The following is an 18,109-nucleotide window of genomic DNA, read 5'->3' as shown; positions in this document are numbered from 1 at the left end:
GCAAGGAATAGGTAAGCTGCACTATGCCCTCCTGTGGCCATCTAGAAGATTACTTACTTTAACTTCCAGCAAACGAAGTCATTCTGAGGATACTCAGCAGTTTGGAAGTACCATCAGCTCCACGAGCCTAGGTCACACTAGCTGGTTTCTTCACATTCTTACCTGCTTCCCAAGAGATGATGATTTCAACAAACAACATCAAATAGTGTATGCAGACCCAGAGTTTTATGTGCATGTGAGTAAGGATGGGTTTTAGCCAGTGGGTAAACCTTATGCAACAGTATTAAATGAACGTTTGAGTATTTCTTTTTCTCCAGTTGTACAAAATGGAAGAGAAGCTCTGCTTGTAATAATGGGAACAAAGGTGACTTCAGCAAAAATAAATTCTTCACCTAAGAATTTCTAAACAAATGTCATTGCTACTTTCTGAAATGATGTTACATTTTATGTTCTCTGAAACAGAAAAAGATGATATACTAAAGAGAAGAAAAAAAGTGAAGCTCCATCTGACTCGAAGAACAATTTTATTGCTGATTTTTTATAATATCACATACATAGATGTTAAAATATAACCCAGCTCTGGAAACACATGGCTTCAGATTAGATACGCATTATTTTTATGCTGTGTCTGCTGTATAACACTGATCAATTTATGAGTAAATTAAGCTTTGCAGGGAAAGGACACTTGTGCTCTGGGACAAGCCCGTGAAATGTACACTTCTTAACAGCTTCACCACCACCACCTGGCAAACAATCCTTAAAAGATCAATGTGCTCGGCCTCAAAAGCTGCAGTCAATAGTGATTACACAGGACTTAAGGCAAAGATTAGAGAAATAAATGAGATGTATATCATGTTTCAGAAAGATTCACTTGGCTGCCTCAGAGAATGAGAAGAAAATGGAGCTTCTGTGGCTCACCCTAATGGAATTCTAAATTTAGACAGCGGACAAAGTCCTGGCTGAACTGATTCACCTATATAAAATCAGAAGTGGGGGTAGGGAGAAGAGAGAGGGAGAAACAATCAAATGAAACAAACATGGGAAAAAAAAAAAAAAAAGAAAGAAAGAAGAAAAAAGAAAACAGCTCCATACAACAGTTAAATCCAGATATCTGAGGTACTGTCTCCTCCAGGATAACGAATCTCATGAGCTAGAACAGGCCCATCAGGCTCCTTCCCAAAATCCACTAGGAAGTTTTTGTTCACTTTCAATCCACCTCTTTCAGTATCCACATCAACCTGCAGCATAACAGAGCCTTCCCTGAAAAAAGGGACAAGAAAACAGACATTGGGAAAAGGACTCATATTTGCTGGGCAGGATTTTTCTTTGTTTAATATAGAAAGGAAATTAAATTCCAGATTCAAACTAGGCCTTAGCAGGCCTAAAAAGTGAGTTACACTGCCTCAGTAAAATCTGCAACCTCATATTAGCAATTAATGAGTGAAATAGTTCATTCATAGCAGTGAATTGTTGTTAATTAACAAGGAAAAGGCAAGCTGCACTATGCCCTCCTGTGGACACCTGGAAGATCATCTTTTCCACTCTTGATTAACAAAAAAATATAGTCATGCTGCTGTGCTTAAAGGCAGTTTGGAAGTAATACAGAAGGCTAGGCTACATTTACTGGTTTCTTCCTATTCTTATTTACCAGTGTGTACAGACCCAGAGTTTTGTGCCTGTTAAGGAGGGGGATGGATTCTCGCTTGTGAGTGAAACATCCAGATTGGAGATCTGTGCATAAAAAGGTACTGCATTCAGTCTCCTTGCCTGTGTAGACCAGCTGGTATATGCACACTATTATTTAAGTAATAGTAGTAAAATCTTGAACACAGGCCTGTACAGTCATCCCTTTCACCGAGGTGTACTTACTTGACAAGATCTGGGTAGAACTGCTTGTCCCATCCACTGTAGAGAGAGCTGGTGACATACAATCTCTTCCCATCCAAACTAAGCTGAATCATCTGAGGTCCACCTTGCACTCGCTTCCCCTAAAATTGTAACAGAGAACAAGGCAGTCAAGACAAGCTGCCACAGAGGTTGAGCAAAAGAAATGCAACAACAAGGAGAAACAAAACAACGTGACAGGCCTGCTACTTAGAGGACCATCCAGCATTCTGAAATCCTTGACACTGAAGTAACAAATCTTCCTGTTTTGTAGAGAGAACATTTTTTTGGGGAACCTTATTTCTTATTAAGAGGTAGCCTCAAAGCCAACTCAGATGGGTCTTGCTTACTTCACAGAACTAACAATGTAATATAGTAAGGGCTGAATGGATCACGATGCTGTGCTTAGATGAAAGCATAAAAAAAAAAAATCAAGCAAGAGATGGGTGGCATAACACTGTTGGGAATAAGAACATGCCTATACAGCAGCTAGGTTACAAACTGCACTATGAATAAAAGGATTATGTGGAGCTTCCTCAAACCATCTTCAGTAGACAACAGATCTAGTCACGAGTATGTTCAGATCTTGCACAATATGTTCAGATCTTCCAATAACACTTTGCATACATGGCTGCCTTGGCAGTGATAATATTAATGCACACTAATCATGGCCAGAGACAGTTAATATTCTTTCATTTTTCTATCACACTGACTAGTTTTATAAAACTCTTTATCTGAAAACTTATATATACACACACACACAAGGGACACTGAGGAATACTACATGACCTGGTTTAGTGTTTCAGTTGTTGAAAGATTATCAGAAGGAATGATGGCAGTGTGATGTATACGCATTGAATTAGCTTTAAATTAGCTAGCTAACAACAGCAGGGAAGATGTAATTACACAGCCTTTGGTACAGTCAAACAACTTGTACAATTCCATCAGGGACCCAGAACACTTACCAGGATTTACTAGCGCCAGCCCATGCTGAAATGTGATACCTGCAACCCAGGCTGTAAGCCAGGATATAAACTTGCTCAGATACTGCTTTATATGTTGCACCTTTGACTGCAGTGTAGGGATATTTCAAAACAGATTATAATTAGCAGTGTGCTGACAAATTACAACATGCATGTTAAGAAAACCTACTTTGATCACAAATGGCTCTGGCTGACACTGCAGCTCCTTGTCTTCCACTACAGTTACAGGTCCACCTTTTATGATACTGCCTCCCAGAAACACCTGTAACCAAGGGAGGGTGTGAGAATAGGTGCTGGATATCAAAGGAACATGAAAGCAACATAGTGATCATTCTCAAGCAAGGGTAAATTGCCATTTCCTCCTTTCTGAAAAGGAGGAAATAAGGTTGTACTGCCCTTGTATGTGACAGCTTTTCTGAGGCTGGCTTACCTGACCCACCAGCTTGGGTTTGCGAGTGTTGGAGATATCATACTGACGGATGTCTCCGTGCAGCCAGTTGCTGAAATACAGGAACCTGTCATCCAGTGAGATGAGGATATCAGTAATAAGACCTTCAAGAAAAGATGCAGTAGCAGTCACAAAATGGACTAGACGAGCAACAATCAAAACCACAAGCCTATGATCTTTTGAAATTCCAGTCATATTAGCCTCAGAAAAATATGTTAAGAAATGGGCTGAACAAACGCAACCATCCTTGGAAACTCTGTGCTTACTCAAATAGAGGTTTAGACCCCACCAGCATTTCCAGGACTATTCTATAGTTCTATTGTGAAACTACTGTGAGTTCATATACAAGACCCAAACACAAAGTATTTTTCTATAGAAACTAACCTCAATCGTTGAGCAATGTGGGAACAGAGGCCTGACAAGATCTCCCACTTGGTGGCTCATAAACAAAGCTAAATTGGTTACATCATGTTATACAAAGAATCCAAGCAGAAACTTAGTATTTTACAAGGAAAGTTTTTGAACACATAAAGATTTCCCAAAAAGCTACACTGCAGAAGGGAACTGAAGAGGAGAACACCCCATTTCTTCTCCAAACATGCTCATACTAACCAGGCATGTCAGGGAGAAGCCATCCTTGCACCTTCTTGCTGGGTACTTCAATCACCTTCTCTGCTGCCCAGTTTCCTTTCTGCAAAAGGCACAGGAGAAAACACAGCATTATTAGTGCCTTGATGGTAGCCAAGAAGCTAGCATGACAGAGGGAGGAAAAGCAAACAGTACTATTTATTTAACAGGTCCTGTACTGAGGTGATACACATGCTGCAGTGAAGTGTTACCAAGGGGTGAGGACAGTAAGTACACCACCACTGAGAATGAGCTTTGTTAGTAATGAAACAACATCTCAGACTGCTCTAACAGCAGCAGACTGCTAATGTCCTATAGACTGTCATCCTATCTCCTCCAGCTTGCCCTCCAAAATGACAATAGTTATGCTCCCCTGTTCATGACACCATCCTAGCTCTAACTTCAGGTCTTCCCTGTGCTCCCAAATAGTGGCTGAGCAGTAGGCAGCACAGGCTGTCACTGGTGACAAGTCATACGTCAGCTGCAGAGATACTCAGAAAGTCTGCCAACTGCAACTGCTCAGCCATGAAGGACCTTTATGGTAACTTCATGAAACCCATGGTATTGCTTTTATCCTCACCATCATTAGATGTTTTTCTCTCTGACATGATGGTATTGCTTGGCTAGAATTGGACTGGAATTAGGAGCTCTCTCTCTTTTTAATCAGATTCTATTTCCTAAGTGATTGGTGGATTTCTGAAGCAGCTAGGTTTGCCATGGCTTCTTTGATTGCTTACCTCCGTCTTGTAAAACCGATGTACTGTACTATTCAGAGCACATCCAACAAACCCTTCTGCAGCATCTGGATTGTGGAGGAATCGGATTTCCAGAGGAATGGAGTCCTTCCCTAAGTCAATTTTCTGAATGTAAGTATGAGAGTTCCAGTCCCACACATTAATATGACGGCCATAATGCCCTAAGGGATCAGGTCAGACAAAAAGAAGCACGTAAGAGATTATTTTAACTTTAATGAAAAACCACTTTTACTTTTGAGAGTTTAAACACACGATCCCTCACCTTTCTCTACATCAGCGAGGTTAAACCCATCTGCCAAGACTTTTGGGGCTCCCCACTCAGTGCTCATCAGAACATTATGCCGTGGCTGATACCAGAAGTCATAACTAAAGGGGGGGACCTTCTCCCCTTTCTCCCAGTTTCCTTTCACTTCAAAGGTCTCTCCATCGAGCAAAATAAAGCCACCTGATACAAAATGGAAGACACAAAGTGTTAAAAAAGATAAATAATATATTAATACTTAAATATCTATTTGCTAAGCACTCTGTAAATGTGATCTTATGCTTAACGAAAATATTGTGATTCCATTCCATAAAATAACAAAGGGGATTAATACCTTTTCCATTGCCAGAAGGATCTCCCAAACAGCTGATTAAGATGTCACCATTGCCCAGACAGTGAGAGGTGTGAGGATTAGCCACATTACCCTTCCAGAACAGCTCCACTGGTTCCACAACCTAAAATGAGTATACATATAACCAGACCTTTGCTAAGATTATGGAATACCAATTTTACCAGTAAGAACAGAAGTTTCAGAGTGGGAATGGTGTGTGCCTCAGGGCAGCAGTTTCTTCTGCTACTTTGCTTATTGAGTACTTGACACCTCTTGCTTTCTACTCTAGCCAATAATACACTACCATCCATGACATTATAGATATGTTTGTTCTTTTCAAAAACATAAACAGCAACAGTCTAATTCATGCACCACTGAGACACATGCATCTGTATTTGTTTTAATTAGTATTAGTGGCAGAAACACCACTGTGCGATTTTCAGATGTCAGCTCTCATTTGGAGTTCAGAGGAAAAAAAATCTTTGAGACTTGCCAGAGACAGTTCGAAACAAAATCCACTGTATAGGAACAGACCTTTGGGATGTTTTATTCCACTGTATTAACACTTAAAGTCTGGCAATGTTCTAAAGATCTCAAAATTGTAAGATTATGAAAGAGATCATTTGCAGGATCACTTAACATTTTCCTTCATTACACATTATGACCTGTCTTCAAAAGCCATGTTTGGTAAGTACACTAAATTTGTCTCTGGCACTCTGTACTGAAGTTTTACCCATTGGTGTAGGATTCACCCAAATTAATGCTATCCCAGCTGAAGCCAGGACACAAGTATCGATTCTGACAGTGTACATATTTACATCAAAGCTAGTCCTCTATGCTTATTTTATAATCAATAGAGATATAGACACTTTCAGGACATAATTCCCTTATCCTAATACAGTTGTCTAAACTAGGTTAGACAAATCTGACTCCAGCAATGTGTATTTTTCCACTGTCTGAGAAGGGAATCTGAACAGGTGTGTACAAAGTAAAAAGCCTGTATCCAAACCAAACCTAAGCCAAATGAGTTCTATTGAAGTGGAAGCTTTTTTTAAAATAAATAAATAAATAAATAAATGATTTGTTTCAAAGAACAAGAGATAACAAAAAATGTTGTTTTCTCCATATTAAATAATTTACTAGATTTTTCTTTTTAAAAATCTACATATTGTAAGTTTAGGAACAAGGATTATAAATCAAGGAGGAGGTGTCCTTTATGGAGAAGACCTGGTTTTGCTCAGTAGAAATCCTATCAAATTTGAATTCATTAGGATCTCTGAAAAACATATGCTCAGTTGAATGTGTTGACTGTGTCAGATATGAATTTGCCTTGTGATCTGCTAGTCAGAAACGATATTACAGCGTGCAAACACATTGACTGAAATTTGTATTGCAGAGGCAGGCTGAATTCTGAAACTTCCTAACTTCTGAGTGTTTGACATTGTATCTACATGTACTTGCAAGATTTTTGTGTGCAATTTATCAATAAACTATAAGAGTTTCAGAACCCCCACAAGTTCCTAGTATTTGGCAAAAGCATCTAAATCTGTTCTGACTCCACTATCCTAATTTTAAGTTGGGATCCATAAAATTACCATCTCTTGGTCAAAAAAAAAAAAAATTAATATATATATATATATATATATATAAAAGAAATAACCAAAATATACCTTATGGATTCTAGGAGCCTTCGGGTCCGTTCCCACATCCACCACATAAATGCGAGACGAGATCAGACTTGGTAGAATGAGACGATTTCTTCTCTTTGAAGCATCCCCATAGCAGCTGCTACAGGCGTTCCACCCTGAATGATGGAGCTCATCTTTAAGATTGGGCATGGGCAGGCGGTGGATGACCTACAAAGTCAGAGACATACTTAAGATTCAGTCTAGGATAGTTTTTCCCCTAGGCAAAGAAATGGGTCTTTATGTCAAAGCATAAATTAATAAAGAGCAGAAGAAAACTGCTATTTGTTATTCAGGAAGCAGATTCAGTGCGAGATATGCAGAGCTGAAACAGTAAAGCAGGAGAAGAAAGTTGGACATCACAATTGCATAGCATTTGTTAAATGTTGTATGCTATTAAATTCATCCAAATCTTTTAAAGGTTCCAGCTAATTAAGGAGATGTGGAATAATAATATGGAAAAAAAAAAAAAAAGACAAAGAAAAAAACAAACCATCAATTGTTTATGTGCTGCAAGTCTTACACTTTACAAGATTTACTTGATTACAGCTGGGGCTGACTGTTGCAAACTGACTTGTTAATTTGCACTCTTGCTTCTGTTTTTTACCTTTCCCCTGTATAACTGAGAAAAGTTGAAGATAACAGCTAAGTTCTGTCAAATGTTCAGGATATTTGTTTCCTCCACTCCTCTACAATAAAAACCTAAGCAGTAGTTATAAAAAAAAAAGAACAAATTATGAAAATCTACATTGTCAAACTAGATTCACTGCTCCTTCAAGATATGGAGATCAGAGTCCAAACATATCTTTGGTCATTTAAGTCATATGAGCACTGAATGTTTAAATACAGTTTAGAGCATGCTGTTTGCAGCAACAAACTAATCACTCTTAACAATAATTGGGATCTGGTAGTGCTGGTTGATGGCTACCTACAGCTTTCCATTCACAAAGTAGACGGATTAGATTTCTAATGTGTACAATTTCCCATGATATCAGGGATCCTGTACTATAAACTCTGTCCACGCTATTGGCACACCCCAAGGAAATAAGACCTTCTAGAGTTTAATGCTTATGCACAGTATAAATCAGCAACAGTACTACGAAGAGGACTATTACAACACTTAGCACAAAAGCATTGCTCTGAACATGTCATGAGACTAGCAAGGTAAATGTTATTTTGACTAACCTAGTAAGAAAAACAGCAGAGGATTTAATTGATTCTCAACGCAAATACCTATTTGAAAGTTATGAAAAAAGAGAAACAAAACATGAAGTCAGTCACAGAGCAGAGAAGGAAAGTTCATGACTGGAAGGGTCAGAAATCATATCAGAAGTAAGAAGTAAGACTAGAAGCAGTGAATGCAAACCCAAATATTCATCACCCTAGAAATGGAGCACTAGAGCCGTTCTACACATGGGTACCTGACAGTAGTGGGGAGATTTTGGGTCAACATCCACAGTGGCCAGGTAGTCAGGCTTCTCTATCCCAGTGTTTCGGTAGATGCAGGGCAGGTACAAGATTTCCTCCCGGGGACCTTTCAAGGTAGAAGTCTTATTTAATGTGTTGGAACAAACCACTTTATAAAAAATGAGGTTAATATTGAAATACTCTTTTTTTTTTTTTTTTTAAATCTCCAAGTCTACGAACTGTGATTCTTCCTCACTGGTAACTAGGAAGCCAGACCTCAGTGTTTCCGTTGTATGGAGGTAACATTTCCATTGTATGGAGGCTACAGCAAAATGCTTCAAGGGCTTTGGTAAGGTTCAGGATTTAACCCAACAGTGCAGGGAAGATCAGAGCATGACTTTAGTACAGCTACAAGTGGATGAGAAGCTTCCCATTGAACTATGTCACACAGTCCCTTCTCCAGTTTTTCTTTTCTTCTCTCATAGAAAAATCACTTGCTTTTATGAGAGAGTCTGAGTGCAGTCTCTAAAGCTCTCCACCCAAAAATAAAGAAGAATCATTTTTGTAAGCTAAATTATGGTAACTTGTACCTCATGTTCTTATGAATAAGCTCTATTTTGCAGCATATTAGCATCCTATATCCTATATCTGCACACTTATCTAAACCCTGATCTGCTTTGTTTTAGCACTATGATTCAGTGAACTCATGGTAACAGAGGTTGCATGCTTTGTGCAGCTGGGTCCAAAATGAAATCAAATCTCTTCTGGTATTTGAAGTCTACTTGACCTTGCTAATTAGCCACTCTGGAAGGCATCTAACTGATCTTCACTGAATTTGAAATCAATTCCTTTACCGATGGCTTGGATTTAAGAAAAGATCCCACTACTTGCCTTTCATGGCATCCAGAGGAGTTGCATATCCTGGACCACATGCTCCACATTTTGCTGATTAGAGGAAAACAAAGAAATTTAAGTCTCTAAATTATTTTAAAATTTACCTATAAAATAATATTGGCTTTGAATTCAAAGATTGATGAATCTTAGATTGATTTTTACATTACCAAACACCTGTAAGTCTCACTGACTCCAGTTAGTGGTGAAATTACTTCAGTTTCTGAAAATATACTGAATATGACACTCCACACTCAAAAATGATGGCAAATTTTGGCCTTCATTTCAAAGAGTTCAACCTCACTATTTTAAACCACATTCATATATGACAATGGTCTATGGATTTAAAGAAAATTGTGTTAAATGTTTTAGAGATAGCTGCTGAATCACTGCCAGATGAGTAAGTAGCCAGATTGCCCAGTTTGAACAACCCATTTTATTATTATTGGAAAGCCTCCAGTCTTCCTCTGCATATAAATGCTGAAGAAGTAGTGACTTTTAAGGATTTATGACCTGGGCAAGAGGTGATACTGCAGGCGACCAGAAAGGAGAAGAGAAAGGGGAATTACGAACCATTACACATTTTCTCTATTTGAAACTCAGCTCCCCACCTCTGTTCCTTGAACTGGCAATTCCATATTTACCATTTCTAGCTCCTCATCTACAGCATGAATCAGCAGAAGGAAAACAGCTTAGTGGGGAAACCATAACTTTAGAAGAACCCCACAAAAGCAGACAAAAAGACCGAGTCTGGTGGAAAGCTGGGCTCTGTGTCAGGAGGGAAGAAGACAACATTTTATAGAAGCTGAGCGTGTAAGACTGAGAAGCAATGCTCCTGTTTTCTGACAGTCAAAACCAATGATAAACCCTCAAAACTTCAATGGGGAATGGGACTGCAGCAGTTGCCACAGATTCTCTATCTGGAAAGTGATGCGTTCACTGTCAAAAAGACACGACTCCTATTTTAGGCTCATTCAGAATTAAGAGCTCGATCTTCATGAAGCACTGCTCGCTGCTTACATGTAACATTTCATAACTTTTTCAGATTATTTCTAACTTCCTTATTTCCCTTTGTACAATCTTGGATCCATATCAACATCTAAAATAATATTAAAGCAGCTTTATACACAGCAATTTCTACTCAAGCACAGTCACCAGAACATGTATGCTGAGGACTGTATCAATAAACTTGGCTAGAATTAAGAAAATATTACCCTGAAGTATTCTCAGGTTCTTCCCCCTCTGCTCTCATGAGACCCCACCTTATAAAAATACACCAACCAGCTAATTGTTTGCCATTCTCTGACACTGCCACATTTAAATACAAAAGAGTTTTTTGTTTTGTTTTGTTTTGTTTTGTTTTTTGTTTTGTTTTTGTTTTTGTCCTGAATGCTGCAGGCCTAAGATTCCAGATCCAGAGGTAGCAACAGCTCCATTGCCCATTTAATTATGGAGCCTTTCTTTAGAGGCAAAATACTTCAAGCAATCCACTCATTGCATTTGGAGGCTCATAATTTTAAAAACAAGATCTTCTCAAAAAGAGCTATTTAGTACTTTAGGTTTAATTTCACATTCTTTGTGAAACATTTTTATCTGAAAATGCAAAATAGAAAGTTTGCTTTGTTCCACTTATGTCTAAGTTTTACAAAAAGCCATAATTTAAACTTTATTCCAATTTTCTCAATCACCTAAATTAGCAGGCACTCAGTATGCATTAGACCACAGTGTAATTAGCATTGCAAATGCGGCGTTCTGCAGATTACTTTGAGAAAAAAGATTTGTGCAAAATTGTTTTCCAGAGAAAACATACAGCAAGATGAGGAACATTTCCTCTTACATTTGTTTGTTTCTGCTTTCCCTCTGATCTTGTTCAAACACTCTTTTATTCTAAACCATTGTATCTAACTGCCTCAAGATATCTGAGGATGATGCAAGTCTTTCTGTTATATGATGCCAAGCTCAAAGTCTTTCTGTTATATGATGCCAAGCTCATTTGTGAGTACAAAATAAGGTTTTTGTCATGAGACTGATTTGTACCATCTTGTAGCAACATGCTATGTACAGTAACTGCGGATATTTACACAGCAAACAAATTAATATAAATCGTTACATTCCGGAGCCCCCATCAATCTGGCAGCTGGCTAAGTGTTTTGAACACCAGGAAGTGGGACATTGTTATCACATACATGTGGATTGCATGCTCCAGCTATGAAAAAACACTTTTTTTTTTTTTTTTCCCTGTATCTTACACCTTTTATGGATAGCTCCTCATTCACAAAGCCCACCTTCCTCATCTTCCTAATAAAACAACATTTCTCTACCACCAATTGCTCACGTTAATTTAATAGGAAGAACACACGCATTTAACTTTAATTGCTTCATTGTACAATTTTCCTTTTTTTCCTCACAAATGGAGGTACAATGAGTCCAGCTTCTCCTCATTCCTATGCAGTTTTTTGTGTATATGCACTAAGAGCTGATAAAAATGCAATTTTTATTTATTTATTTTTTTTACTGTTGTTTACAGCAATTCTCACTTCTGGAGAGCAAAGAGAACTGAGGAATCCAATCTAGTTTCCTTTTGCTCTGTATTTTTTCATGTCTTTCTACCTGTCCTGTTCATCTTGCTGGAGACCAAGTGGACCAGTAAACCCAACAAAACTGGGATCCTTCATGGACCACCACCACAAATCCACAAGCCACTCTGGAAAACTCAGTGCTAATTAACCACAAGGATTGGGGATATTTTGCTACACTTCAAACAACTAAAAGGCCAATCTGTTTATACTTATGTAACAAGTGTGTTAACGTTCCTAGGTGACATGCAAAGCCTCTGAGGAAGCCACGGCACAGGTGTGCTATACCCAGATTAACCTGGAGTTACTAGTAGTCTTGTATAATGATGTTTATAGATATACAACAAGAGGTAATAGTGTTGTAAAAAATATCCTACCTGATAAAGCACAGTTTCATAGTAAGCTGGGCAACTATTTACACAAGGAAGAAGTCCTTTCTTTCACAGTTTGGGTTTAACAGCTTGAAATGAAGGAAGGGAGCATCAAAGACTTTGCCTTTTAATTTGTATTATTTTATGGCAACAGAGTTCTTCAGCCCACTTAAGACAAACTGTAAAGGTGCCTACATGTAAGAGGGAGTTTAGGAGAAACATGGCAATAGATTAGGTACCTCTGTTGAGAGCTTAAAGTTAGGTAGAATAAATCTAGGCCAAACTGCGCTTTTCACAGAGCCTGAGGAAATAGAAACTTCACTCAGCCTCAGTGTGTGCATTGATTAAATGCTGACATTAAAAAACAAAGGTAGGCAAATCTGGTGCATGGTATGACTGTGCCAGGTTACGCTGCTGAAATAAACACCCAAGTGGCAAAAAAAGAAATGAGTTTATCAGCTATAGTATATGCATGCCAAGAAACAGGCCTTACAGAACAGGGGCAAAAGAAGCACATTCTTTCTAGAATCCAAATCTTTTTCCAAGTAACAAATTACGCAAGGAGACTTTAATGATCTGTTACATTTTTGAAGAGCAGTCTAAGACTTCATCTTATACACTGCCAAGTGCATACTTTTCCAAACCTTGTAACCAATTAATCACCATCAGGCTACTTTAAGCTTCACGGTACAGCATTTAACTTACTCTTTATACACTGCCTGGTTACTTCTTAAAGGCTGCCACTGCCATTTAGACAAAACCGTCATTATCATGGGTTGCAAATTGAAACTTGCAGTTTTTAGGAACTGAAGTAAAACGAACACAGTTTATTTTGTGCTATTAGTACTTACAAAAGCACAAAAAGATAAGCATTCACCACAGGGAGATAACCAAAACCAGTCTCTTTTGCTGAGTCAGAAGCATTGTTTTTGTCTGTGCAGTTATGGGTGTTTTTCTAAGTTCTACAACTTTTTTTTTTTTTTTTTTTTTTTTTTTTGTGAAATCACAAGGTAAGTGTCCGCTTTGTAAATTATACAATAATATATTCACATGCAAAGTAACTTTTCTACTTCAGTCCTCTTCATTTCCTGGCATCCAGAAATAAAAGTAAAAATTATATAACCAGAAAGGGAGTTCGGGTCCTCAGTTTACCACCTTCCTGAAAGGGGCACTCACATCCACATTCAACTACGGCAGTAAATCCAGATACTTATTTCAGTTTCTAAATGCTGAGGTACTAGGACACACATTTAATGACAGCGTAAAGAGCAGCCACTGATAGCATTACAGCTATTTATTTACAACCACGGGAGCTTTCAGTAGCTTAAAGAAGTAAACCCTTTAATAGAGAAAATGCACGCCCGTGCTGTGCCTCTCCTTACCAGTCCACCCCACTAACAAACACGCTCACAAACTTCACACGGTGCAGAACTGCAGAAAAAAGCAGCAGACCCCCCTGCAGATCCCGGGGGTCTCTTACCCATGCTGGATCAGGCGATCCCAAGTGCTCGGTGTGCACAGCAGGAAGTGCAGCCGCCTGGACGGGATTTTTGCGAAGCAGAAGCTGCACCTAGAAGGCAATAAATGCAAGCATGACGGGGTGGGCAGGACGAGAGAGAAGCTGCCCAGGGGAGGACCCAGTGTGACAGAACACAGAGGTGAGGAACAGAAACCCAGCACCTACCTCCTGGGAAGCAGAGGAGGAAGCTTTTGGAGTCCACTTCCCGATGTAGCAGAGTTGTACCTGGAGCTGCAGCTGGCTCTGGTTGCCTTTCCACTTGCTCCTCTTTATATTCCAGATGTATTTATCTGCGTGCCTTGTGCCCAAGTAGCTGCCCTTGCACAGAGAAAGCCTGTACGCTTTCTAACAGGAAAGGGGGAAGCAGTTGTGCTCCAAAGCTCCTGGCTGTGGGCAGCGTTTCAAGTTCTCCAGGAGCAGACGCATGTGAGACCAGAGCGCAGCTCTGAACCGCGTCCAGCTTGGCACGCAGCAGCTGTGTTTTTAACACTTCATGGCCCTTCGGTCCCTGAAACAACGCAACCACAAGGAGGGACCTGGTCTGCTGAAAACTTCACAGCATTGCTTCTCAGAGCAGCTTCTTTCAAGACTGACAGCTGCCCTGAGCATGTGAAAATCTTGGTTTCACTCGTTGGCCTACCTGGGATTCTGCTAACTGCCCCTGCTGAGAAGCAGTCTATCGTTTTCCTGTTCTTTTAAAGGTCAGTAGTTTTTTCCAGGCAAAACTACCTGTTATTTCCCAAAAACATTTTCAGGAGAGGATACAATACCTTACTACCATACCTTATCTCCCATCCAGGTTCTTCTCTGCCTTTTACACGAGCCACCAGCAACAGCTGAAAACCTGCATGCTGCTGAGATGTTAAAACTATTTTTGCAATTCCTCCATCAAATCAAGAGAGCTGACAAACAATCTATAACTAACCATTTATTTAGATTTTTTTAGTGTACTGAGCTTTTTTTTTTTTTTTTTGCCTTTTTTTTTTTTTTTTTTCCCCTCAACAGGAATTAGACAAATTCAGTCTGTTAACTTGTTTACCACTTCAGGCTGCTAGCTAAATATTTTGTGCAAACACATTCCAGTCTAACATTGCTCAAAAATACTTGTCTCTACGTTTTGTTTTCAATACCCCACTGCTGTAGTTAGGAATTTGAACTGTGTGACCCATCCAAATCAGGTCTCTCGCATCACATCTGATGGGCTGACCTCTGCTAACTGCTTCAAAACAAAACATTTTTTGAAAAAGAATATATATAAATATATATATATATATATGTATAAACGTCCACAAATCATTAGCATTTGTCAGACTGTTCATTTTTGATTAAGAGTTCCTATCACTCATTTTGGGTTTTTCCTCCTCTGTCCACCAGTTAATTCCTTTCTTAACTTTCCATTTTAAAACACTACTTTACTACGCATAAGCTTGACTCGTTTTTTTAAAGCCACCATTAAAAATGTAAGTCTATGAAACAATTAGGTATTTCATAAAATAAAATTATCAGTACATTATTATCTCATCGACCCAAGAGACTGTGCTCTAGGGGGATGCCATGAAATACTAACTGAAGAGCTACCTCAAGGAACCAGCACTTGGAAGCTCTGGTCCTTTGATCAGAGCTGGATTTTCAGACCAGTGTGCTCCTGAAGAAGCCCTCTGAAGACAAAGGGCCTCTGAGCACTAACAGGAGTTCGTGAACACCACTTCAATTACAAAATCTATGACCTGAATTTTAGATGGAATGAGTGGGAATTCGGTCATTCTCAGCAACGATCTACTTCTGCTACTGTCGAAACCACCAGGAGTTTTAGCTCTCTAGGTCACCAAGAGAGTTAGAGCAGCATCACGCGTCTTTTGAACCTCGTGCAAGGAGTGAGAATGTCAGAAGATCAGAGGAAGCACATAATACAACAAAGAAATGTGCAAGCTGCTCAGGCAATTTCTTAGTTTGCTTATGTTTAAATTATCTGACCCAAAAAGTAACACATTATTGTTCAGGATGAAAACCACATTATATTAAATCACTAGTAACCTTAGCTCACATCTCAGGCCACTGAGAATGAAGTGGGATCTGCAGCACACCTCAGGGTGTGTCTATGACAACCACAAAAGTAGAGAAAGGCCAAGAAGACTCTGAACACGTATGGAGACTTTGGAACAGCACTCAGAGACAGCCTGAAGCAGGGAAGTTGTAGAAGAGGCACTTGAGATTAGAAGAACTGCATGCCAGAGGGAGCAGTCAGGAACAGCGTGGTGAAAATGCTACAAACAGCTCATGAGATAAAACCCATTAAGTGAAGTAAGACTGTATTATAAACAGACCCACAAGGGTAGCCACAAACACTTTCAACTCTTCCTTCCCAGCCCATTACGACGCAGCTCCTCTGCAGCTTCTATACAGCCCTTACTACTTCCATACCCACAGCCTCTGCAGCGCTTCTGGCAAACACACGCATCATTTTTCCATCCTACATCAATCCACAAATGAAACTCATTGAAGTGTCATAACTGAGGTTCGCAGACACACTTTTACCAAGGCACAACACTCGATCAGCACATCTGCACGCCGTGTCTCAATAAATGGTTGCAGCACATCACCACACATCCAGTCCAACTGCCTGACCACTTCAGGGCTAACCAGAAGTTAAAGATTATTGAGGGCATTGTCCAAATGCCCCTTGAACACTGACGAGCATGGGACATCAACCGCCTTGCTAGGAAGCCTGCCCTGGTGTTTGTCCACCCTCACTGTTAAGCAGTTTTTCCTAAGGTTTAGCCTGAACCCCCCCCGGCGCAGCTGTGTGCTGTTCCCTCGCGTGATTCTTTTCTTCACTGCCCTGGACAAGATTCAGATTGCTCAACCCCTTTTTCTACCTTATTACTGATGACTTTTTGAACTCAGTAATGTGTGTACAGAATTAAGCAACCAGAAGTTATGTGTTTTGTTTGTGCAGTATGTCCTGCAATCAAAGTACAAAAGCTCTTCAGGAGTAGAGCCGTTGCACTCATAGTTTCACTCTAGTCATATAACTTCTAATACAAACAACATGTTTTGACCCCCCTCTCTAAAACAGGAATATGAGAGCAAAAACATTAAGCGTCATTGTCACAGTACAGCAACGAAGAGTTCCCTGTGGTGTGTTTGGCCTGGTTGACAGCTGAATACCAGGGTTTCATCCACTTAATGTTTATGAAAACAATATGTCAATTTAAGTAAATCTTTACAAAACAGGCAAAATCTTGCAAAGCTCAGGCAAAACTGTCATAGAGAATGCTGCTCGAGTGAGGACTATTGCATTTCGATGAGCAATGTTATTTCTTTCTCCTCTTGATTGTGTAGTGTATTAGAGAAAAGAACAAAAGGAAAGAAATATAGACAGATACAACATAAAAAACAAAAATCTAAAACAAAAGCTCAGCAAAGCAGAGCAAACCAATGGAGACAGTTTCATTCACTTCTAAAGAGGATGAGAAAGAAGAAAAACACACATGGCAAACAACAGCCAGATCGTTCAATGGACAGCTCGCAAAACCTACAGAGATGAAGGCAGAGTAAGACCCCGTACAGAATTACAATGTTAAGAGAGTATTGTGTTTGCAAAGTTATACATTTTTTGATAAATGCTGCCTTTACATCATCTATCCACCCCGCTATATCCTCATAGAAGGCTGACAGGTTGGTCAAGCATGACTTCCCCTTGCTGAAGCCGTGTTGACTGCCCCTAATGACCCTTTTGTCCTTGATATGCCTGGAGACAACGCCAAGGATAAGTTGTTATAATTAGCCTGGAAGGTAGAAATGTCTAATAAATGTTTATTTATTTGAATACGTGTTCCCACCTCTACCTGAATTCAGAGGAAGGCTGAAAAGCATTAGTGTAAATTTGGCTTAAAACAGCATGGATGCAGGCCTCTGTGCAGTCACTGAAAACAAACTGGCAAAGCCATCATCTGCAGCACAAATACTGCCAGCCTTCTTCAGACTTCATTCACATTTGCAAACCCCATCATCGTTCTTTGTTATATAAAACACTGCATCTATATGGCAATTCCATTGGCAAACAGAGTCAAAATAAATATCTACACATGTAGTAATAAATGATGCTTCTGACAACTTTCTGATTTTATCACAAAGCTTACAATAAAGATTTCTGTTAAGCCCCACAGTCATACTGTTTGAAGAAATCACTATTTCTAGGAAGCAAGATTCTAAGCCTCACGCTTTCAGAGAGCTCATGGCTTGAATATGAACTGAATGAAAGCTTGGAAATGAAAAGCTGAGACTAGTACAAAACTCCACATATTTATTACTGTTAAATAATTTCATAATGTTTAAAGAAATTGCATAATCTTGGAGAGTCTGATCTT

At 39.3% G+C, this 18,109-nt stretch overlaps 1 protein-coding gene across 1 annotated transcript; it reads right to left on the bottom strand.

The window, feature by feature from the left end:
* Positions 1–518: 518 nt before the first annotated feature.
* On the bottom strand, positions 519–14,110 carry LOC311220011 (methanethiol oxidase-like). The gene is made up of 13 exons (XM_084303384.1): positions 13,905–14,110; positions 13,701–13,790; positions 9,274–9,327; positions 8,397–8,509; positions 6,961–7,146; positions 5,294–5,414; positions 4,960–5,142; positions 4,680–4,858; positions 3,928–4,006; positions 3,298–3,419; positions 3,037–3,129; positions 1,870–1,988; positions 519–1,260 (listed from the first exon to the last, which is right to left on the bottom strand). Exons 2-13 carry the CDS (start codon positions 13,702–13,704, stop codon positions 1,098–1,100), a joined length of 1,416 nt encoding a protein of 471 aa, XP_084159510.1. The 5' UTR covers positions 13,705–13,790; positions 13,905–14,110; the 3' UTR covers positions 519–1,097.
* Between the last annotated feature and the right edge of the window lie 3,999 nt (positions 14,111–18,109).

The sequence above is a fragment of the Netta rufina genome, assembly GCF_964035555.1.
Source record: "Netta rufina genome assembly, chromosome: 29".
Taxonomy (NCBI): Eukaryota; Metazoa; Chordata; class Aves; order Anseriformes; family Anatidae; genus Netta; species Netta rufina.
Note: the sequence above shows the minus strand (reverse complement) of the source record. Positions and strands in the feature narration are given on the sequence as shown.